At 44.7% G+C, this 14579-nt stretch overlaps 1 protein-coding gene across 1 annotated transcript in view; it reads right to left on the bottom strand.

Annotated features, from left to right (window-relative positions):
- Positions 1–7: 7 nt before the first annotated feature.
- The window catches only part of FAXC (failed axon connections homolog), a 21437-nt gene continuing 6865 nt past the window's right edge, over positions 8–14579 (bottom strand). Inside the window, exons 3-5 of the mRNA XM_014964375.1 lie at positions 10225–10442; positions 5082–5198; positions 8–3510 (exon numbers count right to left, since the gene is read on the bottom strand). Coding sequence (XP_014819861.1) covers positions 3227–3510; positions 5082–5198; positions 10225–10442 — 619 coding nt within the window. The 3' untranslated portion in view covers positions 8–3226. The remainder of the gene's footprint in view (positions 3511–5081; positions 5199–10224; positions 10443–14579) is intronic.

Here is a 14579-nt window from a genome sequence, read left to right as displayed (position 1 = left end):
AAAAAAAAAAAAAAAAAAAAAACCCAAGAGGAAATAAATATGCTCTCCAACTATTTTTAGTTCTGTATGGCCCCTCAGCACCAAAGTAAAAAACAGAGATGACAGAAAAGGGGGGGGGACACTGCAGGACTAAGAAAATATTGCTCTTCTAGCAGAATTTTGGAAAGTCAAAAAATCTGTTTTGTTTTTTTGGTGGTGTTTTTTGGGGGGGGAGAAAACACATCTTTTCTTTCCCCATGCAAACCAAAATGAATTAACACTTTTTCACAGATGTTAAAAAAAGCTATTTTTTTAAAACATTTTTTTCCCCCGCAAACACTTTACCAGTATCAGCTTCCAAAAAAAAAAAAAGTTTGGATTAAATCCTTTTAAACAGGACTAACAGTCAGTATTTGTTTCCAGAATGGATAAATAAACCCATGGACTGCCTGTCAAACCTGGACTACACCTATAAATTCCTAAGGAGATGCCGTTTCCTTATTTCACCTCTAGTTTGAAACACAGCCAAACACACACACGCAGACTTTACTGAGAGTAGCTGTCGTGAGGAGAAAGCCAACTAACTTCTCCCAACCAGCTTCTCCAAACCTGAGCACTCCCTCAGAACAGGCTGGTGTGTGATGAGCTGCAAGATACATTCACCTTGCTGATTAACACCCTGGAAAACCTCATTTAGCTGACAGCAAAAAGCTGCTTCCCCTTCTGCAACCCCTTCCCATCCTTTCCTCTTCACCCTCCCCAGGGGCTGGGGAGGGTGGTCAGGGTGAGGTTCAGCCTCCACTGAGGCTGGTCAGGGTGAGGTTCAGCCTCCACCGAGGCACACCAATTTATTTAAAATAAAAGCAAAAAACGCTGGGTGCGAATGTAACCCTGGTCCCGCCAGGCACCTACATCCTCAGCAGGTACCCATGCTGTGGTATTATCAAGGTGACAGGGTCTCCTGAACTCAGGCTGGTCTTTTGACAACTGGGAGTCATGGCTGGGACTCATCTGCTGTCAGCAGGAGCCTCCATACCTGCAAGCACACACCCCCAACGCTGAAAAGATGGAGAAAGCACAGCCTTCAAACACACACAGGTAATTAAATGAGAACATCAGAATTCCCAACACACAAATGTTTTGAAAGTAGAGCTTTTTGACATGAATGCCTTTTATCCAGAAAGCCAATACCTCCATCTTTGCAGGTAACATCTGGCCTGACTTGGCTATGAAATTTCATGGGCATTTAAGGCCATCTCCTCTGTGCTTTCAAGCCCAAGACCTATCTTCTTGTGCCTATACCTGTGCTTAGTTTCCTGAGAAGTGGATGATACCTTCCTCCTCCTCAGTTTTGGTTAACTTCACAAATGACAGTTGCCCACAACAACAGAGATCATTGGCTGGAACGTGGCTCCAAGGACATGCTCGGGGAATTGAGGACACAGGTGCAAATTCACACCCACCTCAGACCACACCAAACTTGTCAGCGCTCGTTGTGGTGGCTCCCATGCATGAAGAGACCTGGGAAGTCATGGCAGACATGTGTCACCCTTCTTTCAGAGCCATGGCTAGCTTGGTGTTTCCCCAGAGCAAGCGCTTTCCTCTGCAGGAGGCACTCCATGATCTAAGAATGAGAGGTATTCTTTGAAAGCTCCAATTATTTCAAGTTATTAGGGTTTCCAACAGTTAGGGCTTCCAACAGTTGACACCCTAAGGCAGTTGTCTGTCCTGCCTGCCCCAGACATATGGCACAACAACACAGTATAAAAATTTTGCTGCGAGATCCCGATTCATTTAACCCTAACTCACTGAGAAAAGTCATAATTACAATATTTTTAAACAGGCCATTACCAACGTCTACGAGTAAATATCCAGTTTTAGATGCACGTTTACAAATACCACAGCTGCCTATGTGTTCTATATGCTTTATCTCTACTTACAACCAACTAGTCATGGCCATGCAACACTGGTGTACACGCTCACCTTCAAACTGGTGAGTAAATCCCACAGATTCATTCTCACCTCTAACCTGCATTTAGGGAGACATAAACACAAAGCATGTCAGCACCTGCGTGATCACCGTGGATTTGGGGTTCCAGGATCACAGACGTGCTAGAAAAGGCGCCTTAAAAATCAATTCTGGTCACTCTTTCAGCACCTGGAGATCCCCACAGATAGCAGCTGACACAGACATCTATCCCAACTCCCTCCCCGAGCACCGGCATCAGGGACTGTGCCCCATCAGCCAGCACTGTGCCCAGCACCCACTGAAGCATCTTAAAGCCTTTGACTGCCTGGGCCAACATCTTGCATTTCCACAGGACCCCACGCCTAGAAACACCCCAAATCGCTTCGCAAGCTCCATGGGTTTGATGTGTCTGTCAGTAAAGAGCACAAAGCACCCGCTGCTGAGATGCACCAGACTTTCAGTAACAAACCCCAATTCTTTAGCCTTGCCTAGCAATAGCAGACAACAGCCAGCAGCAGGAAGTAAGAACATGATACTAATTCGAAAACACAGAAGAAATTTGGCCAACACACATTCCAGTTGAGTGTTTGGAAGGTTATTCATTAAAACTCGTATTTCCCTTCTGAATAAAAATATTCTAGAGTAGCGATTTCCACCTTTTACAAAGAACAAGAAACACTAAAATGCTCCTTTTTGTAGGAATATTTTTTCCCTCCTGCCTTCCTTGACTGTCTCCGAAAAGAACTGGGAGCAGTTCCTTCCTGCAGACACTGTAGCACATGCACCCAGAGCGCGGGCAGCTATCAAATAAAATCCCCCCGAAAATCTGCCAAATCAATACAGCATCAATCATTTTCTTCCTTGGGAGAAAGGTATGCCAGTCGTGCCAGTTCCATTTTTTTCCTCAACCCATTCCTGTAAAGATAAGATATCAACACAAACCAGCTCTGACAAATGCTCCACTTCCCGGGGGTCTGTCCCACCTGGTTGTGGGATCTGGTTTCGAAAGCAAACAAAAATGTAGATTGAAAGGTCCTGTTGCCTTCTGGACCTCCAGTTTGCCCGTGTGTGTTTTAAATAACTGTTTACCGTGGTTCCACCTGAACAGTTACACAAAATGAATTAAAGTTGAAATAGTCTGGGTAGCACGTGACAGCTGAGTCAAGCACAATGGTCTCCTCCAAAGTGGTATAAACCTCTTCCTGACCTGGAGGAGAAAATAAATCACACTGATCCCAAGAAACAGCTTGTCTGCAAAATGGGAGATGCTTGTACACATCACTTGCATTGTTCATGATCTCTGTAGTCATCCATGTCCACATCTGAGTCAAAGAGGGAGTGTCCCGTGTAATCTGTGTCAGGGGTTTGAGAAATACTGTTCCCTTCCTCATCAAACGTTTCTGTCCTTGAATAAAAACTGAAGTCCTGCAAAGGGGAGTAGGTCTTGCTCGCCTCGCTGCTCTCCTCAGATTCATACAGAGTGTTATCATCATCATGGTGCCATTCTGGCCAAAATTTCCTCCTTATTCTCTCACAATACATAGCAAGGTTAATCAGTTCACCTGCAATACAGCACAAGAGACACCAGTAAATACATCCGGTCAATAATGCTCTAACCCACCTGCTGATGCAGAAACACATTAGCACTGTTTGGAAACAAATTGTGCGGGTTCTTTCCAAAGAGGCTTCAAAATTCCAAGATCCCATCAATCCTCCTAAAGGCTCTAACTTTTGTGTAACTTAAAAACACGTATTATTAACCTACACACAAGGACGGTTACACTGGAATAAATATAAATGCATGTAGCAAAATTACCACAAACTCAACTTCTGCAGAAATAAATCAAAACAAGATACTAATACTGTAAGTTTTTCATAGCAAAATTCTTGCTTATATTGCATAAACCTGGTTTCTAAAGACAGAATTTGATCCTATATATACACAGTATATTTGTTTCTTAAAATACGGTGAATTTGAGTTTTACACCACCAGATGGCAGCATTGTCTGCAAGATAAATTCACATTCTGAAGGTTTTATACCATCCCTTGCTCACCCTTAATGTTCCCAGCCTTAGTATCTTATGCCTTATGTATATACACACGGAAATGCTTAGAGAAGAAACTACAAAAAACTTCAAACAACAAAGAAATAATAGCATATTAAAGGGAACGTCTATGTGAAACCTGCACTCACAATAGCATGAGTAGGTGGATTAGTACAGAGAATCATCCACACTGCTTCAGTATTTGCATCTATTATCAGCTGTTTATTTTCGTTAGATGACAAACTAGTTCAACAGACATAGTATTTCTTCCTGAAAGCCACAGACCCTTCAGAATTTTATCTGTGATACCCCAGACATCAAGGGGAAGAATTGTATAGACAATACTTATATCCTAATCTCAAGAATTTTTTTTTCCTCAAAGTTTTAATAATGAGCAAGTCAACCCTTCCTAACTATTGCTTTAGTAATTCTCTCTCTCTCGCACCGAGTAGACCTACAGGTCAGATTCATTCCTTTGACACCTATTTCACATTCTTTTCCTCCTTAGCTCTTCCATACTGCCTGGCTTTATTCTGAAAAGAGATGCAAAGATACTTTCACACGCCTAAGCCCAAAAAAAAAAAAAAAAAAAAAGAAAAACTAGTGGAGGAAAGGGGTATATTTCCAATTCATGCAAAAACACAGTGACTCCAAAGTCAGGACTTTTTCCTTGCCCAGCATCTTCAATAACAGCAAAGGCTGTAATTTCAGTGGGACAATAGCACTTGCAGTTCAATGAAACTACTGAGCTCAGCAGAATTTGGCTCATGGCTGTGCTTCTGTCTTCTCATACTTCACCCAGCATTCATTCTTTAGAGGCTTTCAGTCTTTGCTATGTTAAACAGGGAAAAGATCAAGTGCAGGAACAGAAACAATTACAGTGCAGAACATTAAAGAGAAAACAAACAAGAATTTTAAAGAGAAAACAACATTACAGGATACAAACACGACATCAAAGGCAAGAACAGCCCGCGACACAGTTGCAGTGCTGCTGCAGCCTTCACATGGCCTTACAAGGTGCTCCAAGTTTAAACATGGCAAATGTCACCAGGAGTTTTTCCATCAGAGATCACTTCAGCTTTCTTACCTTTGATCAGTCTCTCTGGTCGAGTCCCTGGTAGTGTCCACATCGCCTGTGCCAGATGCCCAAAGACAGTTGCATCAACAGTGGATACATTTGGTCCCATAATGTACTTCTTGTCACCTGTAAATACAAGAGCAAACACTTCTCAACTGGATGTAACTTCCCCCCAGTTTAAAAAAAAAATAAAAATAAAAAAAATCACACACGTAAAAAAGCCCCAGCATTCCTTGGCTACATCTTTAATGTTTATTTTTTTTTTACTCAAATTGTTTAGCTGAAAATGTTCTCTGGTTCAAAGACAGGGATTCAATGTTGAATACGGTTCAAAAGCTGTTGCTAGGGTTCAGCAGGTGAAATCCATTACTGCAGCTTCCCCTCTGCTCACCTCTTCTATAACTAGGCCAATTACAGAGCCACCACTGGCCAAGTAACCTCCTCCGCTCATCACCGCTGGCAGCACATACACACTGCACTCCTCATGCTGCTTTTAAAAAATATTTCCATAGCCAGCAGGTGCCCAAAAGCATTATTTTCTCCCTTGGTACAAACCCAAAATCATTCAACCCTGGTTCAAAATCATGAATGCACTTGCTGAAAGAAGCTAGTTCACCCCATATCTCTCATGAGTGCAGATCCAGTTTCAGGTCACCCATCTGACCACACGAAAAAAGGAAGTCATACCCAATGCTTTCCTCTCCCACCATTTGCTCAGGCTGAAACTGATGGAGCAGTCAGACTGCTCGGGAATGACCTGCATCTCAAGGAGGACACAGCCATAGGCAGGAGTGAACATCTCCTCACACACCACCAGTGCAGTGTCTCCACCCCCAAACACCGGTTTCTACCTGCCAGGGACCAAACACAGGTACATAAGGCCAGCAAGTTGATTGGGACCGGCCTGGGTCAGAGGAGGAACATGTCTACTCCATAGCACTACTCTGCTTACCTCTCTGGGCACCCCAATGCCATGATGGTCCTAAGTGGCCACCACAGCACAAACAGATGGATAGCTACTTAAGACAGGGAAGAAATCATGTTCCAAAGCCACCATTTGCAAAGAACATGGACCAGCTGGAACAGGTGCAGCGGAGGGCCACGAAGATGATCAGAGGGATGGAGCACCTCTGCTATGAAGACAGGCTGAGGGAGCTGGGATTGTTCAGCCCAGAGAAGAGAAGGCTCCGGGGAGACCTTATAGCAGCCTTTCAATACCTGAAGGGTGCCTATAGGAGAGCTGGGGAGGGACTCTTTGCCAGGAAGAGTAATGATAGGACAAGGGGAAATGGTTTTAAATTGGAAGAAAAAAGATTCAGATTAGATCTCAGGAAGAAATTTTTTTACTATGAGGCTGGTGAGACACTGGAACAGGTTGCCCAGAGAAGCTGTGGATGCCCCATCCCTGGAGGTGTGCAAGGCCAGGCTGGATGTGGCCTTGAGCAACCTGCTCTAGTGGGAGGTGTCCCTGCCCAGGGCAGGGGGGTTGGAACTAGATGATCTTTGAGGTCCCTTCCACCCCAAACCATTCTATGATTCTATGAAATGTATGGTATAAACTTGTTTCCTCACCACAGGCACAAGAGCTGGAGCAAAGACCGCACACGGAGCAGGCAGGGGAAACATGGGGTATTGCAGAGGGCAGCTTAGACAGTTCCACTGTCCCTGCCTTGGCCCAAAGTGCTATAAACTCTGTGAAATGCAGTATGTAATTGAATTCTCTAAATCCAGTTATCCCATCTCCCCAGGACATTCTTCCCCTGTCCAACATAAGCTGCCTGTAATTCAGCAGGTTATTAAATGTTAGGGTTATTGAGTGAGTTTAGAAAAACTGTCCAGCAGTAAAATACATCAAATTCCAGAGTACAGTACAACATCCCCTGCACTATAGTGTAGCACAGCACTGCTCAGGCATAGCCAGCAGCAATAGCCTCCTCTGGCCTGTCGGGTGTAATTTTAACACTGAGTTAACTCTCCCCAGCTCTTTCACAGCTGCATCAATCTATTCTTTGAAAACTATGTACAAGGTAAATGTTGTGTCTTTTCACTATTCATGTGACACTGAGCATTCATCGATCTCAAACACAGCTCACAAAATTGGTCCCCAAACCACAGTTACATGCCAACACTAGGAATTTAGCACCGTCCAACCAGGTCTGAGACTCGGTCCATAACGAGGTGTTGCTGGGAAGCAATATTGCTGTTTCTATCTTGCTACAACTAAGGCAGGCAGTGAGTGAGGGATGAACAGCAAGTGGAGTGACCCCCCCAGGCACAGCACCTACACCCTCAGGTGCGTGGAAACAAAGGGAAAGAGGAAGAAATAGAGCTGTGGTGCCATAAAACTGCAAATCTGGTCACCCTGCACTGCACAACACAGCCTCCACACACATTTCCTTCTATCAGTTCCATTCTAATCCATTCCCAAAACTTCCAGTGCAACCTTTTTCCAGAAGACTTTCTGACAGACCAGGTATCATCTCTCAGTGTCTAGTTTTTATGCCAGGTAACACGGCTCATGTCACATGGAGGCTGCCATAGCACGAATCATCTCCAACACTTCCCCGTACCCCCTGCCTAACCCAACAGAAATGCAATCATCTGGTCACACCAGACTCGGGTGGAATTCGTACTGCCTGGGGATGTGAGAGCACACAGCTCCACTACTGACAAATGCACACACCAGAGGATTAAAAAGCAGCTACTTTAGCAGTGGGTCAAGAAACCCCGGCAAAAGAGAGACCTATGATAGACAGGACCTACAGGAGACCTGCACCCCTCCTCAGCAGCACGTACAGCCCACGCAGGCTGCTGCAGGGCATTTCAATTAACATCAGAGCCTTGGGTTCAGGTTAGTCCCACCTCTGTGTTTCAGCTCTGAGCACCCCTGCCCTCCACAAAACATCAAATGCTTTTCAAAAGTCAGTGCGGGCAGCTGCTGCCCTGCAACTCCCTAAATCAAAAGCCCCATTCACCCAAAAGCCTGGGGTGGACAGACAGCTGAGAGCACTATCAGATTTATGGGCACTGCTCACTTGCATCTTTTAAATAATTACTAAAACGTATATTCTTATATATTGCTAGTTCATATACCCAACTGCCCTCACTTCCTTACACTACTGTCAGGCAGTAGGAAACTACAAGAGGACAAGGAAATTACATTTGTGGTTGAAAGACTAAAAGACTGCAGGACAGAAAGCAAGCTGATACCAACAGAGCAGGCTGATCCATCACAGGATTCTACGTTCCAATTCCCACGTTTATATGAGATCTGTTAGGGAAACAGGTACATGGAAGAAGAAAAAAAAAAAACAACACATTCTCAGAAATGAAAAAGAAAGGAAAAAAAAGTACCCAAGATGTGACTGGGAATGTCAAAATGAGTGTCACAAGACCTGGCAGCTGCCAAGTTATCATTCTCTGGAAGCAGCTCTTGGAATTTAAAAGTTATTCTTCTTCCCATGTGAATAGCTCTGTTAAAAAATGGGGAGCATTACATTAATCTGATATGCCTGATGACTGACAGCTACAGTTTGGTATGTTCAGCTATTCTGCAAGACAGGCATCCTTTTTAAGCTCTTAAAATTGCCCTCTAATTAACAGCCGAAATCTCAAGTGCATCCTTTTACGGGGAAATACATGGGCACATATAGATGGAGGAGAATCTCACAATGATTGTTGTGCAGACAACAGACTGACTGACCGCCTTCTCCTTCCCTCTGTGTAACAGGAGTCTCCAGTCAGGCTGGAATTCCTCATCCCACCTCCTGTCCCCATCCCAGGATACTACCTGGAGGCCACAGTTACCAGACCCGACCATAAAGAGCTGGCTGGAGAAAACCTAAGCATGCTGGTGTTAATGAGAAATCGAGGCAATTATAGAAACGTAGATAAATGCACCAATAATCAAAAGGGCAAATATAATGATTCACATCACTGCACACTGATTAATCTGACATCCATTTCAGAGAGGAAGATGAAAAAGACTTAAAAAAAAAAAAAAAAAAAAATCAAAAGGACAGCATAGACTCCAGAGACAGAAAGATGCAGACTTCAAATCAGCAAAACAAGAGACTTTTACAGGTACTCAGGCATGTTTCCATTTTCTCTTGAAGGTTACGTCTGCTCTGGGCAGACAGGGATGACTTTTGCATAGACACATCCACTGCTGCTCCCTTCAGCCTGCCAGCCTTGCCAAGCCAGAATGAGGGGAACCTGCTGAGCTCCCAAGTCACAGGTTGAACTTGCTCCATCACCCATCGCAACCCCATTCCTCTCTGTGATGTTCATGAAGCCACGCTGGGCCAACCTCAAAGCAACAGTAGTCCCACAGCAGAGGGCACCCCGAGATGGCCACAGCTGAGATTTCATCCTGTGAACAGCGAGCTGTGATCAAACAGAAGGTGAAGAACTCGTGGTACATTACCCAGGAGGCTTGCGAGGGTCCGCATGTCCTTCTCCATCAGCGTGTACATTTCCTCCTCCGAGAAGCGGCCAATGCCGTGGCCGTACATCTCCCGCTTCACGATCCCTTTGGTCAGGTGGCAGAGGACCCACTTCAGCAAGTCACTGAAGGGACCAAACAGCGAGACCATCTTCTGCGTCTCGTGAAGATTTTCCACCCACTGGCAATAAGCTAAAGTCCTAGAAGGATGCAAAAAATAAGTCAGAGCGGTGCAATACCCAGACAGCCCCATCAGCACCCGGGAAAACTTAAAAAAAAAAAAAAAAAAAAATCTAAGTGTCAGCATAGACTCCAGAGACAGAAAGATGCAGACTTCAAATCAGCAAAACAAGAGACTTTTACAGGTACTCAGGCATGTTTCCATTTTCTCTTGAAGGTTACGTCTGCTCTGGGCAGACAGGGATGACTTTTGCATAGACACATCCACTGCTGCTCCCTTCAGCCTGCCAGCCTTGCCAAGCCAGAATGAGGGGAACCTGCTGAGCTCCCAAGTCACAGGTTGAACTTGCTCCATCACCCATCGCAACCCCATTCCTCTCTGTGATGTTCATGAAGCCACGCTGGGCCAACCTCAAAGCAACAGTAGTCCCACAGCAGAGGGCACCCCGAGATGGCCACAGCTGAGATTTCATCCTGTGAACAGCGAGCTGTGATCAAACAGAAGGTGAAGAACTCGTGGTACATTACCCAGGAGGCTTGCGAGGGTCCGCATGTCCTTCTCCATCAGCGTGTACATTTCCTCCTCCGAGAAGCGGCCAATGCCGTGGCCGTACATCTCCCGCTTCACGATCCCTTTGGTCAGGTGGCAGAGGACCCACTTCAGCAAGTCACTGAAGGGACCAAACAGCGAGACCATCTTCTGCGTCTCGTGAAGATTTTCCACCCACTGGCAATAAGCTAAAGTCCTAGAAGGATGCAAAAAATAAGTCAGAGCGGTGCAATACCCAGACAGCCCCATCAGCACCCGGGAAAGGCTCACACAAAGGTCAGGCAGCCAGTTTCCTTAGTGATGAGTGCTCACTGCCCTGGTGGAGAGGTAGTTTCCCATAAGGAGTAGACCCTCACTCAACTCATAGCAGCAGCAGAGAAAAATGACTTTGCAACACTTACACAGGCTGCCCCGTGCTTATTCTCCCAGTAAATCATGAGTCACTCAAGAGAAAAATGGGATTCACATTGAAATTGACTGCACAGACCTGGGGAAAACACCACCACAAAGAAACCAGTCTTTCCCACCAACCTGTTCTCCCCGCTCTCCACACTGCTGCAACTTGCTCCAGGAACAAAGGTGAACCAGGATTTAAGAAGGATGGAAAGAAGACTGGGCTGAAAGCATAAGGGTGCTCCATAGAGCAGAACATTGCAGTAGTCATGCTCCACAGGCCTGGGAAAGGATAAGGTCTCTTGGGTAGCTACAGCTCTGAACAGGAAGAACAACTCTGGTCTCAGTGCAAACACCAGGAAATAATCACAAAAACTATCTATATTTGTAAGTTATTAATAATGACTTGAATAAACAAAAAAATCCAACCCTGCTCTCCGAGAGGACTGCTGTATGTCTTGCTGCAAAGACCCTCTTTGCCCGGCATGGACCTGACCAGCTTCACCCAGCAACTCTGCAACACAGCTTAGCTGCTTTAGAACGGCAGGCCTGGCCATGGAGAGTGACAGCAAAAAAAAAAGAAGCCAAAACAAAACAGAAAAAGAATAGAGGAGATAACTGCTGCAGCATTTTCTACAAATCATCCCAGTCACACAAGACCAACTCCGACCTATGGACATGCCATCACTATTGTCTATACCAGTGAGTTGGCACCACACCAAGAATGATCAACCATGTCCAGGATGACTTTAATTTCACGAGACAGGATGAAGAAGGTTTCCCACAAAGCTAATTAGCCTATACCTCAAATCAAAAATACACGTCCCTAGCGCTCACTTGCTTGCTCTGGGGCAGAAGGTCTTTGGGTCTGGAAGCAGCAGAGATCAGACAAAGCGTTTAGCGATCAGGACAGAAACGCAGGAAGAGCAGAGCTGCACAGGATTTAGGTAATCCTGCTTAGGCTAAACTGTCAGGCACAATCTTAAGACATCTGCTTGTCACTCTGACTAAGTAAAGTTGTCCCATGTCCCAAATCTCAAATTTACATGGACAATTAAGGCAGCTAAATAGACAACCACAGAGTTTACTCCTAAAATCCTATGTTTTTGAGCACACAAAAGCAAAGAAAAAAGCAGGCTCAGATTCAGAGAGACAGTTAAAAGCACTTTTAGAACTGGCTTTACAAGCACTTTGTTAAAATAATTCTATTCAAAGGTTCATTAACCTGTACTTCTTATCAAAACATGCTCCTCTGCATTTAATCCCATCCATCATCCCTCTGCTCAGACTACATTACTAGAGTATTATCAACGTCACAAAAGATTAGAAAATGCCAGAAATCGAGTAGTCTACATAACCTACTTCAGCATAACTATACATTTTTAACTAGAGTTAGTATTTATAGGATGACATAATTATTTTAAACATTGGCCTGAACCGAGCATTTTTGGAAACACTAACATACCCATTTGTGCCAGCACATCTGTACAAATCTTAGAATATAAATAAAACAACAATGCGTTAAAGAGCAATGCTGCAGGGGTGAAGCAAATCTGAAGTCTAAATGTAAGAGCAGCTTTGGCCTCAATACATAAATCAGGAGAGGAGATGGAGAAAGTGACTCATCAACAGCGGCTTGCCTGATTATCCCCAAACTGTCTGAACATCAAGGCAAGGGGGAAGCGTTCACACGGATGTGAACTGGGGGTTATTTTTCCTATCTGAACCTGTGCAGAGTGGAATTTCTTGATACACAAAAGGATTATAATGAATTCATTCCACAATCTGCTGTAGAAACCCCACCTGCTGTGCACCAGCCCAAAGCAACTGGCTTTTAAGCTGCCAGTGGCATTCAGGGCTCATCACTGTTAATAGCAGGAGAGACTTTGCTCTTATAATTAGCTTGATGTATTTAAACATATTTGTATTATAAACATAGTTGTATTATAAATATATTTACGCTTAATACATGGCAAGTCTGAATGCCAACCAAAGCCAGATTCATTTGTATTCTCATACCATGCTTTTCCTGCACTTGAAGCACTTGTGACACATGTGATGTTTACATGGTCTTCTTAAAAGACAAACCAAGAACTGAGTTAAATATCCACACACAGTTATAGATCACTAGGGTTGTGTTTGACAATACAGCTAAGCCAATCTAGCAGGCTGGTTTGGTTAAGCTGCATATTGAAGGCTTCAGGTTCTCACTAAGCATATTAGTATCACTGGCCTGAGAGCCTTCTCCTGAGATGAAGGTGCCAGAAAGCACCTCGCAGTGACTGCTAGCCCTCCAGGCACCAGGAGCTGCCTGGCTTGAATGCCAGCAGTGCCACCACGACCAGTGTGTCAGCACCAGAAGGACATGAGAACGTGACATTCTCCAGCCTGTCTTAGAGGTCTGATCCCACAAATGTGCTGCAGATACACCAAAAACCCAACGGATCCTGACGATGGCTGTGGGTGCTGGTCTCTGGGGGCCCACAGGTCACTGCAGGCAGTGGAGGCGACCAAGGGCAAGCAGATGACAGAGGTCTCCTCTGGATCCAGGACCTGGGACGAGAGCCACAAAACCGATCTGCTCCCATCTCCTTCCTGCTGACTCAGCCTAGCACCCATTCAGGTTAGCAGGCTTTTTTTCTTTTGTCCATTTAAACATAACAAAAGCCTAATAGTTATGGTATTCTCCAGGGACAGGAGCTCCAGTGCCAGCTCCAAATCAGTCTTGTGCATCTCCAGCACGAAAATAGGTATGCTCACTGTCCTTCTGCCTGGCCCCTGCCAGGTATGGCAGCCTGGGATGGAGTCAGGGCGTCTAGAGGCTGAGGTTCACAACAGCCCTGCATTGCTCTCAGCTCCAGCCAGAGCAGCAATTTCCACCTGTAAGAGGCACTAATTGGTGAAGATGAGCAATTACCTCAGCAAAAGCTAAACATTTCAGGACGAGATGCTGAGCACCCACCAGGATTAGCTCCATCCAGAGACAGCACACCACAGGATGCACTTTGCTGCTTTGTTCGATAAATGTACTACAGTATTACTTATTTATGATGGAGCTACTTTGCATGCTGCTGGCAGTGAAAGGGAATGAATCACACTTTATATCACTGCTTTGGAGGCTGGATTCTATAACCCTCATTCTGCAGAGAGGCAATCACTGTCCCAAGTTCCTCACCGTGAGACTTGAAGCTCAGGGTTTATTCGTGGTGTCCTCTGGTGGGAAGTGGGCAGGTTCAAGGACCAATATGAAGGGATCCCACAACCACAGATGCAATGCTGTCAGGGAGAAACACGGTCCTACACCGCTAAAGCCTGATTTTATTTTGGTGTAAAAGCAGGATGGTCAAAGTTGTTATCCAGGAATTCCAGCAGTACAACTGCTGATGCATCACAGCTCAGGCTTTGCCTCACACTGAGAGCTGGCATGGTGTAACCTCACCAACGCGAGGTCACAAACCTCTGGTACAGCCACACAGCAGGGACACAACAGTGGTATAAGTTTGTCATCAGTAATGTTACATTTAAAGCAGTTAAGTCTATGGACCGCGAAACAACCAACACTGAGGCAAGGAGATGGAGCATTAGAGGATTAAAAGGACTCATCTTCCCTTTGGCAGCTATAATTGAGGAGGGAAAAACAGCACTGCAGACAGGCATAATTGGTGAAGGTCACACTTCTTGGAAGACAGGGATTACATTTCTTAACCACATCATTTGAATCTGTCTACTGAATGCTAAAATTGTTTCCAGGAAACATGAAAAATTATTTGAAGAAGTATATGTACACATGCTGCTGCTCATCGTTGATTACAAGGTGAAAGAAAAAGCAGGTAAATGCTTCTTTTCTTAAAAAAAAAAAAAAAAAAAAAAAAAAAAAGAAAAGAACTAAAAAAAAAAACCAAAAAACAAAAAAAAAAAAAAAAAAAAAAAAAAAACACCC

Source organism: Calidris pugnax, unplaced genomic scaffold, assembly GCF_001431845.1.
Source record: "Calidris pugnax isolate Ruff unplaced genomic scaffold, ASM143184v1 scaffold219, whole genome shotgun sequence".
Lineage (NCBI taxonomy): Eukaryota > Metazoa > Chordata > Aves > Charadriiformes > Scolopacidae > Calidris > Calidris pugnax.
This window is presented reverse-complemented; position numbering and strand designations above follow the sequence as displayed.